The sequence below is a fragment of the Pyricularia oryzae genome, chromosome 3 (assembly GCF_000002495.2).
Source record: "Pyricularia oryzae 70-15 chromosome 3, whole genome shotgun sequence".
NCBI lineage: Eukaryota > Fungi > Ascomycota > Sordariomycetes > Magnaporthales > Pyriculariaceae > Pyricularia > Pyricularia oryzae.
This window is the reverse complement of record NC_017849.1, coordinates 1,345,209-1,355,841: the sequence shown is the minus strand read 5'-3', so window position 1 is coordinate 1,355,841 and position 10,633 is coordinate 1,345,209. Positions and strand designations below refer to the sequence as shown.

Below are 10,633 nucleotides of genomic sequence, written 5' to 3'. Positions count from 1 at the left end.
CCACTACAGGTCGAAGGCCTAGATTATATCGAGACTTTTGCTAGCACTAGTATACCGCCCACCTGGCGTATATTATTGGCTATAGCTAATGCACAAAATTGGGAAATAGAACAAATCGATTTTATCGGTGCGTTTTTAAATAGTGACCTTACCGACGTAGATATTTATTTGCAAATTCCAGAGGGTTTTAGCGATTGGGCTAGATCTTGCAGCCCTACTACCGCTAAAATTTTAGTGCAAATGGGCTATAATCCAAAGGAAATGCAAGTTATACTGTTGGAAAAGGCGCTATACGGTCTGAAACAGGGCCCAAGAGAATGGCAAACAAAGCTAAAAAGCCTACTTTTTACAGAAGGTTTTAAGCCGCTAATCTCTGATCCAGCTGTCTTTTATAATGCTAAATCCAAGCATTTCATTGTTACTTTTGTTGACGATTGCCTGCTAATAGGTCCTAAATTGCAATATATTCAGGATTTAAAAGCCCGTTTTAACAAAATATACGCATTGGAAGACAGGGGCCCTGCAGCCTATTTTCTAGGCGTTCAGATTATAAGGGACAGGCCTAACCGCCTGCTTTGGCTCCATCAAAGTCAGTATATAGAGGAAGCATTAGCAACGTTCGGATTAGCTGATTGCAAACCTATTTCTGTTCCCTTACAGCCGGGTGTGCTAAAATATAGTGGGGGCAAACCCGTAAATGCGCTAGAAATCAAATTGTTACAGCGTATTATCGGCACCCTAATGTATTTAATGCTATTAACGCGCCCGGACATCGGTTTTGCGGTTCAATGGTTATCTCGTTTTTTAACGAAAGCCACTACAATCCACTTAACGGCAGCTAAAAACCTACTTCGCTACTTAGCAGGTACTAAATCCCTAGCAATCTGCTACGGAAATAGGGTAATTAAAGCTAATTTACCACCTAACTCTTTGATTGGGGGTTTTAAAGGCCTAAAATTACTTGGTTTTAGTGACAGCGATTTTGCCGGGGCTAGGGAAGATTCAAAATCCACTTACGGATATTTGTATACCCTATCTGGGGGCCCTATAACGTGGAAGTGCAAAAAGGCTAGTACTATAGCTTTAAGCACCCCAGAAGCCGAAACCGACGCCTTAGCGGAAGCCCTGCGTGAAGCACAGTGGCTTAAAAGCCTATTTACAGAGATTGGACTACCTGTAAAAGGCCCTATTGCAATATTTGGAGATAATACAGGCTCTATAGCTAACGCACACAACCCTACGCACCACCAACGTACTAAACATACGTTATTAAAATTTCACTACGTAAGGGAGTTAGTTACAGAAGGATTAGTGACCCTAAAATACCTGGAATCCAAACAAATGCCCGCTGACGGCCTTACAAAGCCCCTAACGCTTCCAATTCACAAGGTTTTTTTAGAGCTTATAGGGTTAAAACCCCTGTAAACTTAGTTTTTACCTATTGAATTGTAGGGCACCTAGTTAGTTCGTTAGCTAACTACCACCATTTTTCTCCTTTGTTTGCAATTATTGGATTTTTGTTAGCCCGACACCAACCGATCTACCCAAACCTACCCTGCTCAGGTTGATTATTAAGCAACTTATACCGACCTTATACCCGAAGTCGAATCCGAATTTAATTAGCTCGCGTTTTGGGCGACCTAGCGATTTTTAATCTACCCTATATATTAAACTTTTCTGGGATCCACAACAACGAACAGCCAGATTAGCTACCTGGCTTAGTAGTAAGTTCCGTTGGTTATAATCTGTAGGTCGTGGGTTCGAATCCGGGGGTTGTTACAATTCTGGGGGTCTTTTTCAATTCGGGGGTTCAGTCAATCGGGGGTTTGGTACAAAGGGCTTATTCATCCAGGGGGTTCGCACCGGGGGTTCGAGTTGGGTTGGGACACAAGGGGGAATTTCTTTTGTTTTTTTGTTTTGGGGGTTTTATTTTACGTACTTTTCTTTTCCGACTTTATTTTTGGATTAAGTAGCAAAAGAGAGGGGGTGTTAATTATATGCATTATTTTGCATGTAATAAGCCCACTTTTATTTGTATATAGCCAATTTTATTTAGTGCCGAAGTGGAGTGGGGAATGGTGGAATTCCGTTACTTTGTTAATGCAGGAATGCAATTTAAAGGTCAGCGAGTGGGGTTAGCTACCCTGTACCGGGTTTAATACCCACCCTGCACCTGCGAGTCAGCTACCCTGTACCGGGTTGAAAATTTCACCAAGTCAACGTTTAAATGCAAACCCAGAGATGGTTTGTATGCAAATGAGGGTGTTTTTTCAAAAACCCATACAAATTAGTTTTTCGGAAATTCATTCGCGGCACCGGAACCTTTTCTGGCGTGCGGACCCCCACTTCGATGTCGGAGAGTATGTAAGGGAAATAAAGCAAAATCTCCCCCAACCAATTATTTATCAGTACCAAAATTATAGTGCATTTCTACCTATTATTTAGCGCTTTTAGCACTGGTTATTTACCACGCCGCACCTAGGGTTTACCCCTATATCCCCTGTTAGCACCATTTTTATTAACACCTACAATTCAATAGGTAAAAACTAAGTTTACAGGGGTTTTAACCCTATAAGCTCTAAAAAAACCTTGTGAATTGGAAGCGTTAGGGGCTTTGTAAGGCCGTCAGCGGGCATTTGTTTGGATTCCAGGTATTTTAGGGTCACTAATCCTTCTGTAACTAACTCCCTTACGTAGTGAAATTTTAATAACGTATGTTTAGTACGTTGGTGGTGCGTAGGGTTATGTGCGTTAGCTATAGAGCCTGTATTATCTCCAAATATTGCAATAGGGCCTTTTACAGGTAGTCCAATCTCTGTAAATAGGCTTTTAAGCCACTGTGCTTCACGCAGGGCTTCCGCTAAGGCGTCGGTTTCGGCTTCTGGGGTGCTTAGAGCTATAGTACTAGCCTTTTTGCACTTCCACGTTATAGGGCCCCCAGATAGGGTATACAAATATCCGTAAGTGGATTTTGAATCTTCCCTAGCCCCGGCAAAATCGCTGTCACTAAAACCAAGTAATTTTAGGCCTTTAAAACCCCCAATCAAAGAGTTAGGTGGTAAATTAGCTTTAATTACCCTATTTCCGTAGCAGATTGCTAGGGATTTAGTACCTGCTAAGTAGCGAAGTAGGTTTTTAGCTGCCGTTAAGTGGATTGTAGTGGCTTTCGTTAAAAAACGAGATAACCATTGAACCGCAAAACCGATGTCCGGGCGCGTTAATAGCATTAAATACATTAGGGTGCCGATAATACGCTGTAACAATTTGATTTCTAGCGCATTTACGGGTTTGCCCCCACTATATTTTAGCACACCCGGCTGTAAGGGAACAGAAATAGGTTTGCAATCAGCTAATCCGAACGTTGCTAATGCTTCCTCTATATACTGACTTTGATGGAGCCAAAGCAGGCGGTTAGGCCTGTCCCTTATAATCTGAACGCCTAAAAAATAGGCTGCAGGGCCCCTGTCTTCCAATGCGTATATTTTGTTAAAACGGGCTTTTAAATCCTGAATATATTGCAATTTAGGACCTATTAGCAGGCAATCGTCAACAAAAGTAACAATGAAATGCTTGGATTTAGCATTATAAAAGACAGCTGGATCAGAGATTAGCGGCTTAAAACCTTCTGTAAAAAGTAGGCTTTTTAGCTTTGTTTGCCATTCTCTTGGGCCCTGTTTCAGACCGTATAGCGCCTTTTCCAACAGTATAACTTGCATTTCCTTTGGATTATAGCCCATTTGCACTAAAATTTTAGCGGTAGTAGGGCTGCAAGATCTAGCCCAATCGCTAAAACCCTCTGGAATTTGCAAATAAATATCTACGTCGGTAAGGTCACTATTTAAAAACGCACCGATAAAATCGATTTGTTCTATTTCCCAATTTTGTGCATTAGCTATAGCCAATAATATACGCCAGGTGGGCGGTATACTAGTGCTAGCAAAAGTCTCGATATAATCTAGGCCTTCGACCTGTAAAAACCCCCTAACAACAAGCCTGGCTTTATACTTTATAGGTTTATTATTTTCATCCTTTTTTAATTTAAACACCGGCCGGGTAGAGATTAGTCTACGGCCTGTATGCATTTTAATTTTAGGGATAAAACGGAAGGTTTTTGCAGTAACTATCTGGTCGAATTCAGACGCTAAAGCTGCTAACCATTTAGCACTTTCAGGGCTTTTTAGGGCCTGTTGGTAGCTATTTGGTTCGCCGTCTTTAGTGGGCTTTTTCTTTGTTTTCTTTTGGGTTTGATAACAAAGATAATGCACGTAATCGATATCCATAGGATCTGGGTTTTCGAACTGCGAATTTAACTCCATATTCTGTATTTTAGGTGCCGAAAACACCGGAACTTCCGTTATTTTAGGTGCTGAATTAGGCACCGCTACCGTTATAAGCTCTGGGGGGCGAACAGTAGACTGTACAGGCCAGGGAGGAACTGTAATTGCGGGAGGTAGGGGATTATTATCCACTGGATCCAAAGTTTTGGCGCTGTAGATTTCGTCTTCAGGTTCAGAATTAGAATCCCCCTCTAAATCTGGATTTTCCCCCTCTGAAATCTGTAGCGTTTCCCCTGGAATAGCCAAATTTTCAGCGGGTATACCCTCTAAAATTTTTACGGTAGAGGTTTTATATACGGCCCGTCTGGCGGGGGCGTAAACCAACGCTGTAGAATTGGATAAATGGGCTAAAAGCCTTACTGTTTCCGTTCGGGGAGCCAATTTGTTGGATTTTTGGCGTTTTTCCAGCGGTATAATAGCCTGGCATACGGTACCAATAACCCGATAATGGCCTAAATTAGGCCTGTGTGGTAATCCAGGTTGAAATTCGGAATAAAATTCCTCGTAGGGTGTTAACTCCCTGTTAGTTACCGCTGTACGGTTAACTAAATCAACCACGGCTGACAGTAAATAACACCATAAATATAGTGGTAGACCTGCCGCTAAAATGGTAGACCTTAGCCTATCCAAAATAACCCTAACGGACCGTTCCGTTAGCCCGTTTTGGCCATGGTTGTAGGGGTTGGAGGTGCTAAAATTAACACCTTTACTTGCAAACCAATCTTGAAGCTCTGTATTTACCTCGTGCCCCCCATCAAAATGAAATTTAGTGGGGTAGCGCCCGTACGTAGCTTTTAAAACCTTAAAAAAGCCTTTAATAGCCACTAAAACCGTAGGTCCGGCTTTATTCCGTAGTGAGATCGACCACCGAAAACGTGATTTTCGATCCACTAATAACAAAAATACCGGTTTTTTATTGTGAGGGTTAGGTTTAAGGGTTACTGTATCACCCTCTATGGAATCGAGGATATTAGGGGGTGTAGGGAGTGCCCCTTTATTTGTACGCCTAACAGAGGTGGCTTTAATGCAAGTAATGCAGGTAATAGCCCTAATTTTGTCGAAATTAGGTAGACCGTCTGCGTTTTTAGCGGTCTTTTTAAGCAATAACAACCCTATATGCCCTAAGCGCCTGTGCCATAACAGGGCTTTTTGGGCCTGGATTTCGTCACAATCGCCTGTAATTCCGTCTCCTTCAGCTGTTACCCAACCATCGGTAGTTCGATTTAGGCTTAAAGGGAGGTAATTTACAGGGGCCTGCACTAATTCCGGTACTAAAGGAGGTTCTAACAACGGATTTCTTGTGTGGGAAACCCCCTCTTTTTCGGTATTAGCCCCTTTTGTATTAGGCTGCTTAAAAGGGTCATCTAGCGGCTTACCGGGCCTACGGGGCCCAATCTCACGTGGATTTTCAGGGGTTTTTGCACTAAATTTCTGCATTACAGGTAAATCTACGGTTATATCCTTATTTTGTTTGGGATTTAACACTTCCGTTACCGTATTTTCTCCCGGTTCCGAATCGGTGTAGATTTTATAGTCGTCTTGGTCTTCAGGGACTATATTATTTAGTTTTACCTCCAACGGGGCTGCGTAGCCCTTTGTAACCCCCTGTAAGGTTAGGCTAGAGGCGGTGCTATATTCACCAATTACACAGGCGTAATTCGAAACCGTAGATGTAGTATTTCGAATAAGGATATCGCACCCTTTTACCTCCAAACAGAACGAATTTTTGGCGGTATTTAGGCGTCCCCACGCCTTGCGATCCCGATCGTACAGGGTATTTTTTAATAATACGCCCCCTGTATTGTAGTGTATTAGCCCACTAACGATATTTATTCCAAACGAGGGGATATATAGCACGTTATTTAACGTAACCTCTCTAAATTCGTCAATTTTGGAGCCATACCGGACCTGTATTTTAACAGTTCCAGTGCCAATAGGCCTAACAGGGCCACCTCCGGTACCGATTTCGACTGTTGAGCCGGGGGTATAATCGGTAAAAAATTGCTTATTTGCAAAGATATGGTGCGTGCTACCTGTATCGTACAGGACCGGGTAGCCTAGCCGTCGGGGCTTAGGGTCCCTATTTACGCCGCTTCCAGGCTTCGTCTTAGCCTTAGAATTAGTTGCTAATACCTGTGGTTTTAGCGTTTTACCGGTATAATCGGGTTCCGAATCCGATTCCGAACATAATTCTATAACCCCGCTAATAGCGGAATTAACCTCCTGTTGCAGTGCCCGGTACGGTAAATTACCGCCCGAATCGCCTGCCTGTTCCAGGGCGTTATACGCTGCGCAAACGCTAACGTCACCTGGAATCGAGCCCGTAAATAACTCGAAATCCATTGAAATCATGGAAGTTCCAGCGTTCGATTCGCTGGAATTGGAGGATTTATTATCTTTTGCAATAGCCGAATCCGAATTAGGGGTTGATTTGCCCTTTTTTCGTGATTTGGAGGTGCCGTCCTGCCCATTATTTTCCTTTTTAGCGTCCTTTTTAGCGCCTTTTTTCCCTGATTTTCGACCTTCAGCCCTGTAATTAGTGGCTTTGGCAGTTGTAGAGCCTGAAATCGAATTTTCGGATATAAGGTCCGCCATAAGGTATTGCAAATTTAATCGATCCGAATTTTGGCCTATAGCCTGCAGGGCCCGTTGGGTACTGCGTTGGCGTTCGGTCCAGGTAGGGAACGTCCCCTCCAGGGCCCGTAGGTATTGATTTCGTACATCGATAGGGCTAATTTGCACGTTGGCATTCGCTAATCTAGCTACCAGGGAATTAAAACGGCTGTTAAATTCTGGTATTGACCCTCTAAATTTCGAAAAATTTAGGGCGTGAAATTCCCGATATAGCGAGTCTCTGCTAATTTCGGGTGCAACGGAATAGCTATCTTCCAGGGTCTTATAGGCCGTTACAGGGCTGGAATGCCATGCAATGGATTCTAAAGGTTCCTTGGTTAGGCTGTCTTTAATAAGCAATAATAGGACTGATTGCTCATGTTCCGGTAGGCTATAGCCAATTTCAGGGTTGGAAATAAATTCCGCAGCTTTTATAGCCCTGAATTGTACTATAAGTGCCTGTTTCCACAGGTCGTAATTGCTAGCCCCTACTAATTTGCAATTTTCGGGGAAGGAAAATACCCGTTTTGATAGTTCTTTACCTATCCCGTCACCTAAAATTAGGTTACCGGGTGGATTAGGTGGTGCGGTAGCGGTATTAGCGCTAAAAATCTGTGGGTTGGCCTCCAGATTACCGCTATTGGGGGTATTAATACCCGCAATACCACTAAAACTAGTGGGTTCACCATTTTTCAGCGTCAACAGAGATGTTAACTGTTGAATTGTGTGCTGAAGTTGATCCAATTGTGTAGTTAACGCTTTTAATTGCAGGTCTTGCGCCTGTAATTTAGCGGTTAGAACTTCATTAGGGCTGGATTCAGGGCCCCTATCCGGTGGAATTGGGCCTGGGAGGCCCGACATAGGGCTGTCTTCCATTGTAGGGTGGCCTGAATTATAGTTAAAAACTAACCTAGTCGCCTAAGGGTAAATACCCCAATCTAGGATTTTCTATAGCCGTTTGCCTTCTAACGGTTACAGGCCTATACTTGCCAAATATAGGGCTTATTGCTATTTTCAATGATCGAATCCACTGAAAATACAGGGTTGGAATCCCTAAATCCACAATTAATGGGTGCCCTGGTATTATTTGTACCGATCCAGGTGCACTAGCGATCGAAAGTTCAATTCGCTAGGTGGGTGCAGGGTAACCTGCAGGGTAATTTGCAGCGTTCGGTTAGTGGATCACTGGGCTATTAGCGGGCGAATACAGGGATTTTGGCCCTGACTCGTTAGCGCAAACCCTAATTAACGCACTAAAAATTTGAACCAATCGCAATAGCGATGCACAACCCATAAAAACCACACCAAAAATTTTGGGATTTGCAATCGAGCGAGCGCTGCAGTGCCTGAAAATTGGGCCTGAGTCAAACGCTAATATAGCGACCCCTCACTGTAATTACAGGGGGGATAGGTGCTAACGTAGCACCTATAACCAACAATTTGCACAAAAACAGCAATATCTTCGTCAATATACGTGCTGCGGATATGCGACAATAACCAAATTAAAGCCTGAAAACAGGGCTTTCCAATAATGCAAAATGCGCTTTAGTGCACTAGCTAGAACCTTTCCGGGCTCATAACCTGTTAATAACAATGGTGCTAACAGGGGATATAGGGGTAAACCCTAGGTGCGGCGTGGTAAATAACCAGTGCTAAAAGCGCTGAATAATAGGTAGAAATGCACTATAATTTTGGTACTGATAAATAATTGGTTGGGGGAGATTTTGCTTTATTTCCCTTACATACTCTCCGACATCGAAGTGGGGGTCCGCACGCCAGAAAAGGTTCCGGTGCCGCGAATGAATTTCCGAAAAACTAATTTGTATGGGTTTTTGAAAAAACACCCTCATTTGCATACAAACCATCTCTGGGTTTGCATTTAAACGTTAACTTGGTGAAATTTTCAACCCGGTACAGGGTAGCTGACTCGCAGGTGCAGGGTGGGTATTAAACCCGGTACAGGGTAGCTAACCCCACTCGCTGACCTTTAAATTGCATTCCTGCATTAACAAAGTAACGGAATTCCACCATTCCCCGCTCCACTTCGGCACTAAATAAAATTGGCTATATACAAATAAAAGTGGGCTTATTACATGCAAAATAATGCATATAATTAACAGTTTCGGTGCTAAATATAATTAAATAACCGATTTGGGAACTTATATTTACCAGATTGGCCAATAACCTGTTAACGAACACGTATAATTTGGCTTTTTTTATATCCAACGGTATATATATTAAACCCCGTAATTTATTATCGAATTATTATTATATACGTTTATTAAACGTTTCGATTTTTATATCCGTGGGCTTTTTAACTTGTATAACCACGGATAAATTAAAAGTTACCTTTGGTTGGTAAATTGTTACAATATATGCATTTTTGGTACGTTAAATTACGTATTATTACTGGCGATTAACTGCCCCGATTTTTACCTGTTCCAAACAATTTGTTTATCCCTTTTATTATATTATGATAATGCCGTTTTTCAACGTTATTTTGCAACCGTTAAAATTTTTTATATTACCCTTTTACAAGATTTTCTAAAATTTTATAAAAAACCCTGTTCGTTGGAATTTTGCTTTTTCCGTTGCAATAAAATTTGGATCGTCCAAATTTAATATATTATCCGTTTGAAATCCGACAAACCCAAACGGGCTGCTTTTTGTTATTAACAAATAAATATTATAAATCGAAATTTTGCAATTTAACCGTTTTTTATAATAGCGTTAATACGTATTAAACCAATATAAACCTAATTCGGTTAGGCCATATAATGGTTTATAAACCTTTAAATACGTGTTTCGTGGATATTTATATTATAATTCCTTTAATATCCGCACCAAAACGTTTTTTATTAATTGGTTTTTCGATTGGATATACGCTTAATTTATATCCCGGATTATAAATTTATACCCGTAACGTTCCATTAGGTTTGGTACAATCGAAAAAATTAAACGTTGGTTGCATTTTACAATCGTTAACGCTTGCGTTTGTTAATTGTTAATAACAATGGTGCTAACAGGGGATATAGGGGTAAACCCTAGGTGCGGCGTGGTAAATAACCAGTGCTAAAAGCGCTGAATAATAGGTAGAAATGCACTATAATTTTGGTACTGATAAATAATTGGTTGGGGGAGATTTTGCTTTATTTCCCTTACATACTCTCCGACATCGAAGTGGGGGTCCGCACGCCAGAAAAGGTTCCGGTGCCGCGAATGAATTTCCGAAAAACTAATTTGTATGGGTTTTTGAAAAAACACCCTCATTTGCATACAAACCATCTCTGGGTTTGCATTTAAACGTTGACTTGGTGAAATTTTCAACCCGGTACAGGGTAGCTGACTCGCAGGTGCAGGGTGGGTATTAAACCCGGTACAGGGTAGCTAACCCCACTCGCTGACCTTTAAATTGCATTCCTGCATTAACAAAGTAACGGAATTCCACCATTCCCCACTCCACTTCGGCACTAAATAAAATTGGCTATATACAAATAAAAGTGGGCTTATTACATGCAAAATAATGCATATAATTAACAATATTATTAACGTATTAGGTCGGAATCGAATCGTTTTTTTAAAATTAAATATATTTCCCTAAACGTTTGTTAATTATATGCATTATTTTGCATGTAATAAGCCCACTTTTATTTGTATATAGCCAATTTTATTTAGTGCCGAAG

At 41.5% G+C, this 10,633-nt stretch overlaps 3 protein-coding genes across 3 annotated transcripts; 1 reads left to right on the top strand and 2 right to left on the bottom strand.

The window, feature by feature from the left end:
• Positions 1–2,019: 2,019 nt before the first annotated feature.
• On the top strand, positions 2,020–2,482 carry MGG_16677 (uncharacterized protein; the record flags this gene model as incomplete). The annotated part of the gene is made up of 3 exons (XM_003711534.1): positions 2,020–2,134; positions 2,292–2,360; positions 2,424–2,482. Coding segments are annotated over 3 exons (243 nt in total), but the record flags the coding sequence as incomplete, so codon positions are not given.
• Positions 2,483–8,574: 6,092 nt separating this feature from the next.
• Positions 8,575–9,037, bottom strand: MGG_16676 (uncharacterized protein; the record flags this gene model as incomplete). Its single annotated transcript, XM_003711533.1, has 3 exons — positions 8,575–8,633; positions 8,697–8,765; positions 8,923–9,037. Coding segments are annotated over 3 exons (243 nt in total), but the record flags the coding sequence as incomplete, so codon positions are not given.
• Positions 9,038–9,994: 957 nt separating this feature from the next.
• Positions 9,995–10,457, bottom strand: MGG_16675 (uncharacterized protein; the record flags this gene model as incomplete). Its single annotated transcript, XM_003711532.1, has 3 exons — positions 9,995–10,053; positions 10,117–10,185; positions 10,343–10,457. Coding segments are annotated over 3 exons (243 nt in total), but the record flags the coding sequence as incomplete, so codon positions are not given.
• Between the last annotated feature and the right edge of the window lie 176 nt (positions 10,458–10,633).